The sequence below is a fragment of the Plecotus auritus genome (genome assembly GCF_963455305.1).
Source record: "Plecotus auritus genome assembly, chromosome: 3".
Lineage (NCBI taxonomy): Eukaryota > Metazoa > Chordata > Mammalia > Chiroptera > Vespertilionidae > Plecotus > Plecotus auritus.
In genome coordinates, this window is record NC_137772.1 from 43,425,740 (window position 1) to 43,445,895 (window position 20,156).

Here is a 20,156-nt window from a genome sequence, read left to right on the forward strand (position 1 = left end):
ACCACACTGCTCTCAACATGTCACACCCTATGACCCCATGTGAATCCCACCTGACCTCCTTTCTCAGGACACAGGTTTGTGGTCCTTAGGATCCATCAGAAACATATGATATAGGAGCAAAGAATTGTAGGCTAATTGGGTAAAATGCAAAGGGGGAAATGTAACCAAACCTGGCAGAGCTCAAATAAGTTGTAGGTCATGCACCCATTTACACCTTTAAAACTGGGTGACATCTGACCCCATTTCATGAGAAAGGCTGATACTTTCTCGACCCCCTTGTGAAATCAAAGCACAGATTATCTACTTGTGTTTAAAAGAAAAGCCTTGAGAAAATGGGGATGGGGAGTTTGGTGAATATGTTCATTGTCTTGATTTCATTGGTGGATTCACAGGATATACATATAAAAGAACTTATCAAAGGGCACTCTTTAGAGATGTGCATTTTATTGCATGTCAAGAATTATGTCAGTAGCCCTAACTGGTTTGGCTCAGTGGATAGAGCGTCAGCCTATGGACTGAAGGGTCCCAGGTTTGATTCTGGTCAAGGGCATGTACTTTGTTTGCAGGCATATCCCCGGTAGGGGGTGTGCAGGAGGCAGCTGATCAATGTTTCTCTCTCACTGATGTTTCTAACTCTCTATCCCTATCCCTTCCTCTCTGTACAATATCAATAAAATATATATTTTTAAAAAGAATTATGTCAATAAAGCTTTTAAGAGAAAGAGAAGCATCTATCAATAAAACAGTACATTAGCAGTGTGATCAGGAGAGCGCACACCTCAGAGGGCAGAGAATCGTATGTCCTTAGGAAAACACAGGTAGGATCCACCCAAGGGAGGTATGCGTTTTGTTGCAAAATTACTGCAGTACAGATATGGCTTTCATAAACTTATGAAACTGCTCTAGCTTACAAGCGGATACTATACTTTTCAAGTTAGGTAAATCTGAAATCAGAAAAAAGCTTATGCAAAACCCAAATTAGGTTTAAAAAAAAAAAAAAGGATCACATGACTATCACGTGCAAGTGTGCAAAAGGTTATTGTGGAGTCTAAAGTCTTGATCCCATTACACATGTTCCAAGCACAGGTCCACAGAGAGATACAGATTTCTGTGATCCTACAAAGTGAGCAAATGCAAACAAATCTGTAACGGTAAATTCCCCCACCAGACACGGGCACGTGAAATGGGACCTGGAAGCTGAGAGGCTGGAAAGAAGCGGAAGCCCTGAGATGAGGTTAATTTTTCCCTGTTTGCCTAAAAATAACTATCAGAGGTCTTAGCATGGACCACCCAGCATGGAACCAAAAAGGAAGGTCCAACCCTTATCTCTCATCACCAAGGGAATTGAGTGTGTTCTAAACGCTCTTACCTGAAACACTAGAATTCCTGTGTTTGCAACAGCCAGGTTGATCTTGGTACCTTCCCTGTCCTTCGCTGGGTGCAACCGGATCCCGTACATCTCCAGCTTCCGGGCAATCTCCAGGAGCTGGAAATCCGATTCTGCGGGTGTTTGTCCACTGACAAAACAAAAATTACAGAGAAAGGCCAGGAGATTTGAATTCCCTGTGTCTATTAATTTGAGATTAAGGAGCTTCTCTTGGGAAATAAAAAGGCATTTCATCACAAACAATGGGGCTACCCGATCAGATGACACCCAACCTCCCATTCATTATAACCCAAAGTCCAGCAGCTAGAACAAAAGCGCTATTGCTTCTGTAACACAAAACTCCAAAAGCCTATCTCAAGCTTGGGCCAATTATTTTGAATCTCAAAGAGTTCCCTTTAAGGTCACATAAAAGCAAAACACCATCGTGTTAAAACAAGTTTTTAGTCACTCACAATAGACCTAAACTTGCAAACAAAGTTCAAGGCACCATTCTCTCATATTATCATCAGTACTCAAGCGCCCTCTTAAAACAACAACACTACAAAGGCACAGAGACTCCTTTGAAAATGTTTTACTGATCCAAACAAAAAAACCAACGCGGAGATGGTACAAAGGTTCTAGATTTTCACAATATTCTCACTTTGTCCCTAGAATACCATGTCATTTTCCCAATCTCCTATTAATTGGCCGTATACTCTTCCTTTTATTCCAAAGCATGGGTTGTCCTAAAATTCCAGTGTTACCCTGGTCTCACAGTAAAAAAAAAAAAGCCAGGAGGCCTGGAGCGCTGCTTTTGAGTGGGTAACCTGCATTTCAGAGACTCCTGGGTGAGTCATAGCAATCCCATGAGCCTCTGGGTTCTTCTCTCTCACCCTCTGCATATTTCTTCCCATGTATGTGGGAAGGATGGAGAGAAACAGGTAAAAGGAAACGTAAAACAACGAATAGACTTACATGTGGTTATGGTGAAATTCCACAATTTTGTCTTCTAGTGCGTCTTGCTGAGGTATGTACTTATTTTTTGCTAAGTGTTCTCTGTCCGATGCTTCATCAAAATCCCCAATCTCGGCTACAAAGAGAAAGAAAACCCAGCCCATATGATTAATACTCCATAATTTGATCTATTCCCAGTGGAATATTCTCCAGCTAGCACATCAGAAGCTAGCCAACAACAGCAGGCGATCCAAGCTGGTGGGTACCATAAGGGCTAGATATCAGAAATGTGGACGTGAGGACATATTTTACAACTGCTCCAACATAGAAAGATGGTTTCCACTCTTTCTCATCTCTAATAGCCGGAAAGAAAACTTCAGAATTATCCATCCTTAGCCATCCATGTTTCCTGGCGTTTGTTTCTTTCCTCCCCATACAACTAGAGGTTCCTTCTCTTCTAGGCAATAAGTCGAGGCATGGAGTTTATGACCCATGGCTTCTAAAGAAGCTCCCAAATTTCAGAACTTTACAAAATCAACTTTTGAAAGTCTTATATATAACCATGATTAGTAAAAACCCCAAACATTTTATTGTGTAGAGAAAAGACTATTGTAAATAGGTATAAAGGTATGGAACCTAATTTGGGTTTTTTAAAAAATAACTGCTTGCTAAATTTCTTGTAGTCCTCTTATCAGAAATGATTGGTCAGCCCGGCCAGCATGGCTCAGTGGTTGAGCGTCGACCTATGAACCAGGAGGTGACGGTTTGATTCCCGGTCAGGGCACATGAACAGGCTGTGGGCTCAATCCCCAGTGTGGGGCGTGCAGGAGGCAGCCAATCAATGATTCTCTCTCATCATTGATATTTCTCTCTCTCTCTCTCTCTCTCTCTCTCTCTCTCTCTCTCTCTCTCTCTCTCTCTCTCTCTCTCTCTCCTTATACCTTCCTGTCTGAAATAAATAAAAATATATTTAAAAAACAAAAAAGAAATGATTGGTCAGACTATAAAAGCTTATAAATTTTTTATCTACAAGAAACAGGATGCGTCTTTCTCTCATATAACCTCAACAGAGTCCTCAGATTGCTGTAATCTGGATTGCTGTAATAGGATAGAGCTCTAAAATAATAATTGTACCTTAACAACAGCTCCACTCCATCTCCAGGCGTCCTCAAACTACGGCCCGCGGGCCACATGTGGCCCGCCGAGGACATTTATTCGGCCCGCCGGGTGCCACTGCCTGTCCTGCTTAGCAGCCAACTCGTCCCGGGCCCGCAGTGCGCATAGGAATTTGTTCATAGTTTTTTTTTAAAACTATAGTCCGGCCCTCCAACGGTCTGAGGGACAGTGAACTGGCCCCCTGTTTAAAAAGTTTGAGGACCCCTGAATTTTATACAGCTTAACACGTCTGGGACAGCCTGCCCTTTTCTTTGTTTCATGTACTCTGTCACAAGCTTAAGAAGCAGCAGCGTAACGACCAGTGCCCAGCTGTTCCGAGTAAGAGCAAGTGAAGCGTTGCTATGAATCCATCGTCCACTTCGTCATGTGAAGCAGCTTGTCATACTTTAGCCAGGGCCCCTCCAGGACTCTTGCAGGATGTTGCCATAAACCTCACCCTCTGGGAACATTTGCTCTGCATAAAACAGTGCCAGCTCACCAGGCATCCCCTGGGAGAATCAATCGCTCACTTCCTGCTGCAATGACAGATCAATAACACGATTTCCTAATTGCCTTTCCTAGACTACATTTCCCTCCCTGGGTAAAGTTGCCACCCTCCCTCACAGAACACACTGCAGAAGTGGGGGGACCTCTCTGGCCACACTGCCATCCTCGCCGGCTGCCTTGATGATGGTGGCACTAACTTTTCTGCAATTCCTTCTATCTGGCCTCAAGAAAGTGCAGTTCATTCTCATTCTTACAGCAGTTATGTGCTATGAAGACCCCATGAACACTGAATTAGCAAATACTAACCATTGCTCCCAGAAGAGATACAGGGTTAGCGTCCTATGAGACTCTTGGGAAAAAAAAAAAAAAAAGACATTTTGGCCAACTGATTTTGTTTGGTGTGTTTCTGTTGAAAGTCATCATATTTTATAGACATTTTCAATTCATTAGCATGGACCTTGCGGCCAACAGCACCGTCACTCATGCCTGAGCAAAGCGCAGCGGACACACGTATGTTCTCCAGAAGGCACATCTCAGCCTTCCTGCACTTAGGAGCACTAGGCAGCAATTCAACACGGCACTTGGGGACCATCGTAACAGGGGAATCACCAACAAAAAGCACAAAAATGAGAAAGTGTGGTACCAAACAGACCGCTGGAGGCACCCTATTTATGGTATGAGAGCTGAGACAGGGAGGCAGAGCGCTGCCTTTTCCGACCTCAGCCTGGAATGTGTGTGTGGGACGACTCCAATTTTCCACCATCTTGCATATGTCTGCAGTGACCACGAAAGCACCACAAGTATTGATTTGGGGGTTTTACAAATAACTTTTATAGGGTAGGTGAATTTGCACATACAGACTGCGTGTAGAATAATGCAGACTGACTGCATGTGGGGGACTCGCCTGAATCCCAATTTCTTGTGAGCTTTACGTTTGGGCTTCTTAATGCATATGGATTTTATAACACACTCCTTTCCCTAATTCAATATAATAAAGAATTAAGAATTCCAGTTTTTTCCTTTGGCAACAGGGTCAATGCACATAACTGTCTTTTGTTTTTGTTTTTTAAATCCCTTTGCCTTTCACTGCCTGCCTAAAATGCAATGGCAATATAGGACTAAGAAATTCATTTTCTCCTCAGTGTGCTCTTCTCTGAAATATGGAAATAAGCTCCTCTTTATATGTGGAGTGTTTAAAAGCTGACAAATATTCAAGAAATGATTTAGTACTTTCATGCCAAGATATCATATTTGCTTACACATATTCTAAATTCCATAGCAGTCTAGTCATGTCAAAAAGTAGGGACAGCAAGAACAACCCCAAACCCATGATCTACTAAATGAAATCTCATGAGGATATGCCTGGACAACCCGTCTGCCATGTGGAGTCTTCAGCGTGGAGACACCCAACCCGAAATGCAGCCTCCAAACTACCCAAGTGGAATAGTAGCATCAGGGCTATCTAGTGATTGGTTCTTCATCAGATTGTCTTACTTAATTAATTCATAATAAATGAAAGAAAATGAAAAGTTAGAAATATTAAGGGGCTATATAAGGCCAGTGACAAACAAAAAAGTATAGACTGTCTGAAAGAAAACTCCATGAGTTCAAATAAAAGAGGAAAATTTTTAACAAAATTCAATTGTGTATATAGATACACCCGAGATGAACATACAGCTCACTCAAGATAATTGTTCCACCAGCATTAATGTAGCTTTTGAAAAAGAGAGATGAGTTAACCCCTTGTACCTTACAGATAATGTAAATAATCAAAAATATTTTAAAAATACATATTTTTATTGACTTCAGAGAAGAAGGGAGAGGGAGAGAAGGAGGGAGGGAGGGAGAGGGAGAAGGAGAGAGAGAGAGAGAGACAGAGAGAGAGAGAAGGGGAGAGAGAGAGAGAGAGAGAGAGAGAGAGAGAGAGAGAGAGAGAGAAGGAGAGAGAGAGAGAGAGAGAGAGAGAGAGAGAGAGAAAGCAATGATGAGGGAGAATCATTGATCACCTGCCTCCTGCATGCCCCACACTGGGGATCGAGCCTGCAACCTGGGCATGTGCCCTGACTGGGAATTGAACTGTGACCTCCTGGTTCATAGGTCGATGCTCAACAACTGAGCCACGTCAGTAGAGCTATCATCAATAATTTTAATCGACATACTAGTCACAGAGCATTGTGAAATTTCTCCTTTTATGACTGAGTGCATGGGATGGTTAAAAATGCAGAAATGGGACTTTAAAAATATAAGATTATAAAAATATTGTGTGCCTCACTAGTGAACAAACAGTATGCAAATAGCAGGCATATTTTTTAATCTATCTCATTTTATCTGGAGAAATCAAGATTCTCAGGGAATTTTGAGCCTCGTGTTGGTTTCCTGAGTGCTGGTGAACCTCCACTTCCCATCTGTGTGAGTGAGATTTACTGTGTTGACTGACTTTACAAAGAAAGAAACATAAGAGGAACAAACAGGCACAAGACTAAATGGCATCAGGAATAATAAAAGCCCAGGGTCATAAACATTTTATAAAGTTACTATTCCAATAAGGAAGCTTCATTTAAAAATGTTCCATTGTTTGGAAAGGGAGGCTACAGGCGAGTGAGGTAAAGAAAGAGAGTATGTTTACCGAACACCTAACATGTATTGGGCATTTATGCTAGCATTTAATTTTCACAGCCTTATGAAAAAGTTTTATTATTTTCATGTTCCAAAAGAAATAAGAGGTGGAGCCCTAGCTAGTTTGGCTCAGTGGATAGAGCGTCAGCCTGCGGACTGAAGGGTCCCAGGTTCGATTTCAGTCAAGGGCACATGCCCAGGTTGCAGGCTCGATCCCCAGTAGGGGGTGTGCAGGAGGAAGCCGATCAATGATTCTCTCTCATCATTGATGTTTCTATCTCTCTCTCCCTCTCCCTTCCTCTCTGAGATCAATAAAAATACATTAAAAAAAAGAAAGAAATAGAGGTGGAAATAAGAGGTTGGGGCAGGGTGAAGTTTAGTAACATGCCAGGGTCATCAATCAACTAACAGAAATCAGGTCTGCCTGATTCAAACCCTCTTCTCTCCACTACCATATAAAGAGGGAAGACCAAACACAAAAGGCAAGAGCTATGTTACTTTCTGAGCCAAAGCTTCCTCATTTGTAAAAATGGAGATAATAGCACTGACCTCACAGAGTTATTGTGAGAATGAAATGAGATACTCTACATAGTGCTGGAACATAGGGAGGTTTAATAAAGGATACTTATTTCTGTTGTTTTTCTTTCTTTCACCAGTTTTTCAAATTGCTAAGAAAACATCTCTCTGCTAAGTCTGGTAGATATTCAATAATGCCCATATACCAAAAGAAAGAAAGGTAAGTGTGGTCTATAGTAACACCTCATCATATTAGACTAAGGCAGGGGTCGGCAAACTCATTAGTCAACAGAGCCAAACATCAACAGTACAACGATTGAAATTTCTTTTGAGAGCCAAATTTTTTAAACTTAAACTTCTAACACCACTTCTTCAGAATAGACTCGCCCAGGCCGTGGTATTTTGTGGAAGAGCCACACTCACGGGGCCAAAGAGCTGCATGTGGCTCGCGAGCTGCAGTTTGCCGACCACTGGACTAAGGTAATCTGTTGACTACTACGAATGATATTTCCTACAAACCTTTAGAAGTCTTATTAACTGGGCAGCTATCGAATGGGATGGGGCTGATTAAATGGAACTACTTTGTATACAATGGAAATTTTAAAATGCTAGCACAATATTTTTTTATACTAGTGTTTATGTATGTTGGCCTTTGTCTATATACATACATAGTTACCTTCCCAAAACACCAAGTGTATATCCCATTCAAGTATGGCCTTGGCCAAGAGAAAAAAAATGCTCAGGTGGGCTGTCAGTAAGCCTCAGGATGAGCACAATCTAATTTGTTCTTTGTCTAGGTTAAGGAAGTTAAAATATTGCATTTCAAGCCCTGGTCAGTTTGGCTCAGTGGTTAGAATGTTGACCCGTGGGACCAAAGGGTTATGGGTTCAATTCCCAAAGGCACATACTTTGATTGTGGTTCCATCCCCAGCCCCAGTCAATGCTTCGCCCTCCCTCTCTCCCTCCCTCCCATCCTCTTTCTTTTCTCTTTTCTTCCTTCCTTCCTTCCTTCCTTCCTTCCTTCCTTCCTTCCTTCCTTCCTTCCTTCCTTCCTTCCTTCCTTCCTTCTTCCCTCCCTCTCCCTCCCTCTCTCTCTCTCTCTCTCTCTCTCTCTCTCTCTTTCTTTCTTTCTTTCTTTTCCTTTCTTTCTCTTTCTCTATCTCTCCTCCCCCAACCTCCCTTCTACTCTCTAAAAATCAATGGAAAAAATGACCTCTAGTGTGATTTTATTTTTTTAGATTTTTTTAAACATATTTTTATTGATTTCAGAGAGGAAGGGAGAGGGAGACAGAGATAGAAACATCAATGATGAGAGAGAATCATTGATTCGCTGCCTTCTGCATGCCCCCTATTGGGGATCAAGCCCACAACTTGGGCATGTGCCCTTGACTGGAATTGAACCTGGGACTTTTCAGTCCACAGGCTGATGCTCTATCCACTAAGCCAGTGGTCGGCAAACTGCGGCTCTTTGGCCCCTTGAGTGTGGCTCTTCCACAAAATAACACGGCCTGGGCGAGTCTATTTTGAAGAAGTGGCGTTAGAAGAAGTTTAAGTTTAAAAAATTTGGCTCTCAAAAGAAATTTCAATCATTGTACTGCTGATATTTGGCTCTGTTGACTAATGAGTTTGCCGACCAACCACTGCAAGCCAAATGGCTAGGGCTCTCGTGTGGATTTTTAAAAAAGTATCACTAGATCCAGTCCAGCCTCATGTGTTCTGAACTAAAGAGCAGAATACAAGTGAAATCTTTGACAGTTTTATGTTGTTCAGCTAATGTGCCACAGTTGATGATAAAAGGACAGAACAGGTTTAGTCTACTTGGCCCCTGTCCCTCTAAGCTTCTCCTTTGAGATAACTGAGATGTCAACAATAGCACTGGGCCTTGAAAAGGGTAGATAAACAACAGGACACAGAATTCCTGGGTCAATGTTTAGGGGACACGCATATTAATTGAAATTAAAAGTATTGTTTTCCACTCATATGCACTCAGGTTAACAGCAAAAGAACATGAAGACATTATTATTGTTGTTAGTGGATCTGATTTTCTTTCCAATCAGATCATTGTGTCATTTCCAACATGATTTCTAAAGGAAACCGACAGCACTTACATTGTACAATGTGTGAGATCAAGAGGGCAGCGCTGGTGTCATTACACGTCAGCCTGCCTTGAGCCAGGTCCTGCTTCACTTGCAGAGCAAACAGGTACCTGCAAACAGAGAGAGACGGGCGTTATAAACACAGAGATGAGCTATGGAGGGTGGGGAAGGTCGGCATCTAAGTCATGCTCACCCCTGGCAACCTGTCCACACGGTGAGCAACTAAAAAAAAAAAAAAGTACAAAAAAACAAGGAAAAGAAAGTCCACAAGGCTGAAATTAATTTCTGAGGCCTCTGACTGCCCTGTGAATACACACAGCTCCCTGAAGGACTGTGAGACACGTGCTGTAATCTTTTCACGCAGTGAGTAATACGTTTCATTTTATATGGAGAGAAGCAGAAGTTAAATATAGGTACACGATTACTTACCACCCTATATATTTTTGCAAGGTAAAGCAAACAATTAACTTTTTTCACAGAACAATATACTAAAAATGGCTTTATGGCTCAGACAATAGCAGTAGAGTTCATTATAGTTAGTTAAAAGCTTTGCAATGGGAAATGGAAAGACAAGGATGTCTTTTTTGTGGTGCAATATTCACTTAGCCACTTCCACAAGTTTCAGCTCTCAGATGCATAAAAAATCAATTTACTTTGAAATTCTTTTCTTTATATTGTAGGATAAAGCAAGTAAACACTTTTGGCAAAAGAAAAAAGAGGTATTTATAAAACAATGAAATTATGGGGAAACAGTCAATGTTAAAATTGGTTGGAAAATATCAGTATGAACTCCTAACTTTTCAGAAAAGACATTTAGTAGTTTTGCCCACTGCCTAGAAACAGTATCATCTCAGAAGTAACTCTTACCAACCAAACCAGGTTCTGGCTCCCACCCAATTATCCCTTGGAAGGACACAAAGAAATGTAGATTCCAGGCTGGGGTAGGGAAAGGTGCAAAATGAGTCTGGAATACCTAGCTATGCCAGAAAGCAAGGCAACTTCCCAAAACAAATGTGTTGCATTGAAGGGGCATCCATTGGCCAAAGAGGCAACAGCTTGAGTAGCAACAAGAATGATTAAAGTGAATGGAAAATTCAAGATTTCATATGACGATACTAAAAAGAGAGAGAGAAAACAGAAAAAACAGAATGTGTCACCAAGTTGAGGAGACTATTATAGCAATTCTTTATTCAAAAATTGGTAACCCGTGACCAAAACAGTGGTCATGTAATCTGCCTCTCCTGTACGAAGAGTACTTGGACTATGTCCAGATAGTCCAAGTGGATGAGGCAAAGTTTTATCTTACAGAAGAATGCTAACTAATGGTGCAGCAGGAATAACAGAATGAGAAGATCCCCATTCTACCACCTCTAAAGAAATTATTGACTCTAACAAGGACTGTTAATTGGTGTAAAAACCACTTAGGAAACTGGACTTTTGCATAGACAAAGTAACATGACCTTACTTCATAATGGAAAGACCTGAATGCCACCACTCTACTGATCCATCTTAGTATCATTAATGATATAGGAAGCACACAACATTACTTATGATGAATTCTAGCCAAAAATGTTTAACTTGTATCTGTCAAGGCTTTAGAACTAACTGCCAGTTTTCAGAAAATACAGAGGCCAGAGGAATAAGCTAAAAAGACAAGAGGTAAGATATTCTGTAGTACAACTGGTCCAGTTTCTCTACCAAGATGGTATCTTGAGGTCCAAGGACATGATAACCAGATGCAATGTGTGGTCCTTCAGTGAATTTCATTTAGAATAAGCATATATGAATGGCATGGGAGGGGGGGCACAAATGGGGAAATCTGAGTATGGCCAGGGTATTAGATGAGATGAAAAGTACATGCATATGCATAGGGAAAAAATCAGAAAGGATGCCACACTGATGTGTTAATAGTAATCTCTGGGCAACAGGAATACAGTATTTTTATCTTCTTAGTCTTGTTTATCTGTATATTCTAACTTTCTCCACTGTACATTGATTACTTTTGTAATAACAAAAACTTATTTTTAATTTTGTTAAAAAAGGCTTTAACAAGAACAACAACAGGTTTCAATCAAATGCAATAATACATGGAAAGCACAGTGACTAAAATAAAAAGTCAATAAATGTTAGCAACTTTTTTAATAAAACAAAAACGAATCTTCATTAAGTCATTTAAAAAGTTCCATTATTAAGAACTAAAAAACAAGGCACAATTCTGTAACCATTAAAAACAGAACAAAAGCTGAAGACAAAACTAAATCACTCATATATTTGCCAGGTAACAGTTGGTCTCCTCCCCTCCCCCGCCCCTCCCCTCTCCTTCTTCCCCCCTCCCCTCCTCTCAAGGCTTATTTAAATGTTTGTGTTCTCTCTCTCTCTCTCTCTCTCTCTCTCTCTCTCTCTCTCTCTCTCTTTCTCTCCCCTCCCCCCTTTCCCCTTCTCCTCTCAGGGAAGTACAAGGGAAGAAGGGCAGAGAATATAAAATAATGCACATCAACATACAGGAGGTAAAAAAAAAAAGACAAGAGGTAAGATATTCTGTAGTACAACTGGTCCAGTCTCTCTACCAAGATGGTATCTTGAGGTCCAAGGACATGATAACCAGATGCAATGTGTGGTCCTTCAGTGAATTTCATTTAGAATAAGCATATATGAATGGCATGGGGGGGGGGCACAAATGGGGAAATCTGAGTATGGCCAGGGTATTAGATGAGATGAAAAGTACATGCATATGCATAGGGAAAAAATCAGAAAGGATGCTATGAGGAGAGGCAGTATATACCATCTTTCTGCATTAGGTAGTGGTTATGGTCTTTTGAACCCAACACTTCTTAGAGCTACACACTTTAATTCTCACCTATATGGTCTATCCTATCTAATAAAAGAGTAATATGCAAATTGACCATGTCTCCACTACACGCATAAGCCATGTCCACCAGCCAATCAGGAGTGAGTATGCAAATTAACCCAACCAAGATGGCTGCGGCCACAGAGAGAGCAGGAGGCTTGGGTTTCCCCGGCAATGGAGGAAGCCAAGCTTTCCACCTGCCCTGGCCTGCCTTGGCTTAAGGTTACAAAGTTTCAATTATAGAAGATAAATAAATACCAACAAAAATGGCTGCAGCCAGGGAGCTGGAGAAAGCAGGAGGCTTGAGTTGCCCCCGGAAATGGAGGAAGCCAAGTTTCCGCAGCCCTGGCCTGCCTTGGCTTAAGGTTACAAAGTTTCAATTATAGAAGATAAATAAATCCCAACAAAAATGGCTGCAGCCAGGGAGTGAGCAGGAGGGTTGGCTCCGCTGAAGGCTACAAAGTTTCAATTATAGAAGATAAATAAATCCCAGATACCAGGGCCTCCGCTTAAGTCACCGGGGGGGCGGGGAGGGGATGGCCAGCCTGCAAACCACCACAGGCCCCTTGCCCAGGCCTTCCCTTGCCCCAGGGGAACCCCCACCCTGATCCAGGACACCCTTCAGGGCAAACCAGCTGGCCCCCACCTGTGCACCAGGCCTCTTTCCTATCTAATCCTATCTAATAAAAGAATAATATGCAAATGGAGAGGATCCAAGATGGCGGCGTAGGTAAACACCTAAACTGCTGCCTCGCACAACAATTTCAAAACCACAACTAAAAGACAAAAAGTCTATCACCCAGAACCATGGGAAAGCTGGCTGAGTGGAAGTTCTACAACTAGAAGGAAAGAGAAAAGAGCATTGAGACGTGCACAAGCGCTGAAAAGCTGAGGTACGGAGGTGCGCGAATCAGGCTGGCAACGGGTGACTGGGAGCGCTGCATTTTTCAACAGGAAGGGAGACAAGCTCCCGATTACTCCGGAATCCAGTTTCTGGGGAGACGCGGGGGACCCAAACTCCTACGGGGAGAAGCTGGACTGTCTGCCGTGGGGTCGGAAAGTGAGGGAGGCTTGCTTGCAGGGCTGCGCACAGGAATAATTATTTACTGCGCTGGGGGCAGGGACGCGGTCAGAGACGCAGAGCCGGCTCACTGGCAGCCATCGCTGTTTGCCACACCCTAGCCTAGTCACGCCCTGAGACCCCGCCCTGCACAATCTACGAACCCACCCAAGCTCCAAGCCGCGGCTTTAGCATATGAATGGCCTGCCCTATCGCAGCTTAACCTAGCAAACTTGCAGTCTGGGTCAGACAGCTCCAAAACCTCCAAACCCCAAGCAAAGAGGAGAAAACTGTAGTTCTCACTGTAGCACCTGCTGGGTGGCCTCAGACAGTAGCTGACCTGCACCCCATTGGAGATCCAGAAGCCAGTGTACCTAGTGGTCAGTGTGAGACACCAGATTTCAACTCCTCACATCCATAAGAGACACATTCAAGAGGCAGACTCAGTGAGCACCAAAGCCCTACTGAAACAAGTCCTGCACCATAAGCATGTCTCCAGCACAGCAGTTCTTCCATTATAGACACAGCGGGTCCTCACAGCCAATTGGCCTGGAGGTCAATTCCTCCCAGTGTACCAATAGCAATCAAGGCTTAACTACACCAAGACTTTGCACTCAGCCCACAAAGGGGTGTACCAAGAGCGTCCACCTCAGGTGATTGGGGAGGCTGAGCTACTGGCCCCTATAGGTCACCTACCACACAAAGCCACTCCATCAACACAGGGAAGCAACAAAATGCGGAGACAAAGAAACATGTCACGAATGAAAGAAATGAAGGAAAGCAAACTACTGGACGACATAGAGTTCAGAACCACATTTATAAGGTTACTCAAGAATCTTCTAAAAACCGCTGAGGAACTTAGTGAGACCTTTAAGGATCTTAATGAGAATGCCAAAAAAATGGAAAAGGACCAGTCAGAAATTAAGCATACAATGTCTGAAATAAAGAATATACAGAAACTCAACTGTAGATCAACGTACCCCAAGAATCAAACCAAAGATCTGAAACATGAGGAAACAAAAAACACCCAACAAGAAAAACAAAAAGAAAAAAGAATCCAAAAATATGAAGATAGTGTAAGGAGCCTCTGGGACAACTTTAAGCGTACCAACATCCAAATTATGGGAGTGCCAGAAGAAGAGAGAGAGCAAAATATTGAAAACCTATTAGAAGAAATAATGACAGAAAACTTTCCCTACCTGGTGAAAGAAATAGACTTACAAGTTCAGGAAGCACACAGAACCCCATATAAGAGGAATCCAAAGAGGACCACACCAAGACACATCATAATTAAAATGCCAAGGGCAAAAGACAAAGAGAGAATCTTGAAAGCAGCAAGAGAAAAACGGTTAGTTACCTACAAGGGAGCACCCATACGACTGTCAGCTGATTTCTCGGCAGAAACTATGCAGTCCAGAAGGGAGTGGCAAGAAATATTCAAAGTGATGAATAGCAAGAACCTACAACCAAGACTACTCTACCCAGCAAAGCTATCATTCAGAGTTGAAGGTCAGATAAAGAGCTTCACAGACAAGAAAAAGCTAAAGGAGTTCATCACCACCAAACCAGGATTACATGAAATGCTGAAGGGTATTCTTTAAGAAGAGGAAGAAGAAAAAGGTAAAGATAAAAATTATGAACAACAAAATTACATCAAATACATACCTACCAACAAGTGAATCTAAAAATCAAGTGAATAAAAAATCTGAAGAACAGAATGGACTGGTGAATGACAATTCTCAGGGGGAAGGGGGTGTGAGGGGTGCGGGAAGAGATTGGACAAAAATCTTACACCTATGGATGAAGACATTGGCGGGGGGTAAGGGCATGGGGTGGGGTGAGGAATCAGGTGGAGGGGAGCTATGGGGGAAAAAAAGAGGAACACCTGTAATAATCTGAACAATAAAGGTTTATTTTAAAAAAAGGAATAATATGCAAATGGATTGTCACTCCAACACACAAGATGGCTGCCCCCATGTGGTAAAGATGACTGCCCCCATGTGGACACAAGATGGCCACCACAAGATGGCCAGCAGGGGAGGGCAGTTGGGAGGGACCGGGTCAGCAAGGGAGGTCAGTTGTGGGCAATCAGGCCAGCAGTGTGTGTGTGTGTGGGGGGGGGGGGCAGTTGGGAGGGACCAGGCCTGCAAGGGAGGGCAGTTGGGGGCAATCAAGCCTGCAGGGGAGAGCAGTTAGGGGTGACCAAGCCGGCAGAGAAGGGAAGTTGGGGGTGACTGGGCCAGCAGGGAAGGGCAGTTGGGGGGGACCCAGGCCTGCAGGGGAGGGCAGTTGGGGGGGGACCCGGCCTGCAGGGGAGGGCAGTTAGGGGTGACCAGGCCTGCAGGGGAGGGCAGTTAGGGGTGATCAGGCCTGCAGGGGAGGGTAGTTCGGGGCAAACAGGCCGGCAGGGGAGCAGTTAGGCATCAATCAGGCTGGCCGGGAAGTGGTTAGGGAGTGATCAGGCTGGCAGGCAGAAGTGGTTAGGGGCAATCAGGAAGGCAGGCAGGCGAGCAGTTGGGAGCCAGCAGTCCTGGACTGTGAAAGGGATGTCTGACTACCCATTTAGGCCTGATCCTACCTGAATCAGGCCTAAACAGGCAGTCAGACATCCCTCGAGGGGTCCCAGATTGGAGAGGGTGCAGGCTGGGCTGAGGGACACACACCCCCATGCACAAATTTCATGCACCGGGCCTCTAGTTTTAAAATAAGCAGGAGGGTTTTATGTTTTAGAAACATTACATTTGGAACATTTTAGCATCTCAAATTCAAACATGGAGTCCTGTGTTCACAGGGAGTGATTCAGAGTGTGACAGGCTTCAGGGGTCTTTGGGGACAGTCTTGTGTGGGCTCGAGGTGGCAGTGGGTCTGAAAGATCCCACACGTAGTTAGAGGGCAGTGTCATGTTGAAGACCGCAGGAAGAACTTGTCACCCTAAGTATGCGGACTCTTTCTGTCCCAAGGCCCTGGTAATACGAGAAAGACTTCCTGGGTACTGATTTCCGGATGACAGCTGTAAGTCGAGCCCGCTGGCTGCAATGATAACTTTAGAGATTCAGCAACAACCTTTCGTCCTATAATCTGAAGCAATTCCAACCAAATTCATGAGCTAAAGGCTAAGGCGTTCTCAGCAGACACTAAATAAAATTAAACCGTCAAACACAAGGAAAATGCTCAAAGCACTCAAAAGGGCCCAGCCTATGAACCAGGAGGTCACAGTTTGATTCCAGATCAGGGCACATGCCCAAGTTGTGAGCTTGATCCCCAGTGTGGGGCGTGCAGGAGGCAGCCGATCCATGATTCTCTCTCATCATTTATGTTTCTCTCTCTCTCTCCCTCTCCCTTCCTCTCTGAAATCAATAAAAATATATATTTTTAAAAAGCACTCAAAAGGAAATGGACTAACTTTAGGATGGGAGGAGGAAGGAGATGACAGTGGCAGGACTAGTCAAGGGCTTCGCTTCCTGGGACTGCAAATCACACCCATCAGATGCCTAGTTTTATTTTTATTATTTATTTATTTAAATATATTTTTATTGATTTCAGAGAGGAAGGGAGAGGGAGAGAGAGACAGAAACATCAATGGAGAGAGAGAATCACCGATCACCTGCACAACCCCTACTAGGTATCGAGCCCACAACTGGGGCATGTGCCCTTGGCTGGAATCAAACCCGGGACCCTCCAGTTCGCAGGCCGACACTCTATCCATTGAGCCAAACCAGCTAGGGCAGGATGCCTGGTTTTACACATGTCCATTTCCATTTATGTCATTTGGGAGGTCTGATTCCTTTTCCTATTCAGTGTCATGTCCAATTTCTCTGCTAGCCTAAGAAACACCCTTCAGCAGACCTTGCACAGCAGCGAGTTCCGATAGGGTCTCTCACCTACACGAACGCAGCCGAGTAGAAATTAGATTTGATTGACGATGGATGCCCAGTGAGAAGTGTGCCTAAACGCATTAGCATCAGAAAAGTGACTCAGAGCTCTGCCATAAGAAAGCAGGGTGACTTATTTTCCAACGAGCTGCTTTTAAAACTGCACCTAAGAGTCGGTGATTTTCCCCTTTTGTCCATAGGACAGAGTTTCACCGCAAGTGTGGTCCGAGAAATAGACAGGTACTCAGCTTCCTGTTGAACCGCCAAGTGCAATGTAATCTTCCATCTATGTAAATGGGGAGCACGGGGCTAGAGTCCCTTGGAGTCGGCCAAGCTATACAGTCTGCAGGCCCGTCTCTGTCTCTCTTTTTCCACACATCGCTTGTCTAAATTAGCACTGACCACGCAGACCTTCTCCTAAGCCCCTCCTCACCGCCATCTGCTACAGAAAAGTCCCTGGAATCTCAATGGTTACATCATTCCATTTTTGCTTACATGGGAAGTTGAGTGTGGGAGTCAGCATATTGGATCTGGGAGGTCCTCTTCTGGTTATACCTCGTGACAAAGTGGAAAGTGATGAGGAGCTTCTAAGTTTCATAGCAATTTTATTCACCCTCGGATCCAAAGAATTCTCTCTTCAGGGAAGGTTTTTTAGATGTCAGTTAACAGTGGGAGCCAGACAACAAACACCCAAACACAATGCATCCAGCTGAGCTGTGTCACGTGGGGGAGTTGCCAGATTGGCCACAGCAGCTGGCAAGACACCGGGTGCACTTGGCCTGAGGGTAACTAGTTGCATGAAATTTTATAACAAGGACCAGAATGGAAGAAAACTCCAAACCTCTAAAGGCAATGAATCATAAAAATTGAAAAGGTGCAAAACTCATTGCAAAGTACAACAGGGAGGAAAAGTGGGGTAAAATGGATTTATGCTGCCAAGTTCCGAAGCAGGATAGAGCCCCAGTGGGACTCAAGAGGAAAATGCACACTGCTGACCAACAGCTGGCCTTGCCCATAGACTTATTTCAATATTCTGAGCTTGGAGCAATGCATGTTCCCACGACAGGAAGGCTGGCCCCAGAAATGGAGACACAGTAGCCCCAATAATGACACCACATGAAGACTTGTCATTGGCCCCTCTGTCTTGTGCAGTTGGGTGTAGTAGTTCCAGCTGCCCCTCCACTTCAGCGTCCTGGCAAACTGCACAGTTCCCAGAGGCCGATGGCTTCTGCAGTTCCCAGCCGCCTCTAATCGCTTCATCGATTGGAGGATTGTAAGTGGAGGCAAATAAGCAGTGGTGACTCGTTCAGAAACACAACACCTTCACCTCTCGCTGGAATCCATGTACCCAATGCCCTTCCTGACGCATCCATGTGATGTCGAGTAGGTGTCTCAAACACAGCCTTGCAGAAGCAAGCTCCTAACTCTCTTCACTCCCAATCCTCTATTTCCCTCCACCCATTCCATTTACTCATCACCAACACCTAGCCAGTTGCTTCAGTCAAATCTAAGCATTCCCTCTACTTCCCTCAGTCTCTATCCCCAGCACATCACCCAGATGGATGGACCCCACCTCCAGCAAGTACTGCAAATGCAGCCACACATCTCCATTTCCACTCCTACCGCCTCCTCTGCCGCCATCATCTCGGCCTGGATGATGGCAATCGCTTCCTCACTGGATTCCCTGCTGTCATCCTCCCCACAACATCCACGTGGCAACTAGTCTTTCAACAGTAAGTACATTCGGGCCTCTGTCCCACCTCACTGCACTTCGCTCTCACTGTTCCTGCCATGCGGAGCACGTTTTTGATTGACACCTGTCACTTGTTCCTGCCGTGGGCACTGCCTACTTGGAAAGGTCTCCCTCCGAAAATGACTGACAGATCCTCGTTATTTCCTCAGAGAGGCACCGCAGACTAACCAATCTAAAATCGTCACCCAGTCACCTTTTATGCCATCATCCTACTTCAATGACCTAAATAAAGAGCCCTAGCATTATCTGATTTTGTTGTTTATTTAATAGTTTTGTCTGTTCCCATGAGAGGCAGACTTGTTTTTTCATCACTATATCCCCAGTGCCTAGAACAATGCTTGCACACAGTGTACACACTTCATAAATCCTTTTGACTGAATATCTTCATCCCTTTCATAAATGATTGTCAGCCACCCAAGATATTGTGCTCTGTATCAGGAATGAGAGGATGAGAAAGGTGCCATAGCCTTGGTCTAAAATAGTTATGTCTTAAAAGGCAGTGTGGCAAGAATTTGGCTGGTCAGACTAGTGTACTCAAAGGGAGTATACTGAAAAGAGAGGCATTTTATATTCACGTGTTCCCACTGGGCTCTGACCTCCTTTAGAAACCCATGTGTTTGCCACAAATTATAAAGTCAGTGGTAGTACTGATGATGATGACAACGATGGTGAGGGTGATGATAATGGTTACCATCCATGGCGTCCCTCCTGGGTTCCAGCCATTTGATGTGTAATAATGCTCATCCTCAAAACAACCATAGCCAGGCCAGCCTTATAGTCACACTGACACAGAGGAACTGAGACAGGTGCAGAGGGACCAAGTAACCGGCCAGTCACCCAGCTATCAAAGGCAGGACTGACACCAAAGCCGACTGAGGCTCACGCTTCTCCCACTTGGCCAAGCTGCCAAAGAAACCGACCACAGTTCCTGTCCACCCACCCAGGACAGCAATGAAGAGAAACTCTGAGGTAACATCTTGGTTTCCCAGGAGGGATTCACTTTCCCAAACCATCTTGTGATAGATAAAGAGGGAAAATATGGCAATGACAGGGCTAAGTCTGATCCACTTCATCACTTCTCGGCCTTTCGGCTAAGATCAAGTGTAGAAACCAGGCTTTAGGGAAAACGTGGTACTTGCCTGCCCCCATGTTTGTAAGCATAACTAAAAAGCAGGGCGGGGATTAAACTGTTAAGCACAGAGTGGATGCTGGTTAAGCAGACTTTGAGAAAATGTTAATCAAATGGACTTAGAACATGAACTTCGGCTTCTCCTCGGCATCCCACTGTAATAAACAGCCAAACCACTAACCTTGTGAGTTCTTCTTGAAGTTGCGTGTGGTCAGGTGGAAAGAATTTCACCACAAACCTAACAACAACATGCTTTGGCCCTAAAGAAGGAGAAGAAAAAAAAA

At 44.0% G+C, this 20,156-nt stretch overlaps 1 protein-coding gene across 5 annotated transcripts in view; it reads right to left on the reverse strand.

The window, feature by feature from the left end:
- The window catches only part of FARP1 (FERM, ARH/RhoGEF and pleckstrin domain protein 1), a 309,946-nt gene that overhangs the window by 68,981 nt on the left and 220,809 nt on the right, over positions 1-20,156 (reverse strand). For all 5 annotated transcript variants that reach the window (XM_080658853.1, XM_080658851.1, XM_080658855.1 and 2 more), the window contains exons 5-8: positions 20,054-20,132; positions 9,223-9,320; positions 2,342-2,456; positions 1,370-1,517 (exon numbers count right to left, since the gene is read on the reverse strand). In XM_080658853.1, the coding sequence (XP_080514979.1) occupies positions 1,370-1,517; positions 2,342-2,456; positions 9,223-9,320; positions 20,054-20,132 (440 nt within the window). The remainder of the gene's footprint in view (positions 1-1,369; positions 1,518-2,341; positions 2,457-9,222; positions 9,321-20,053; positions 20,133-20,156) is intronic.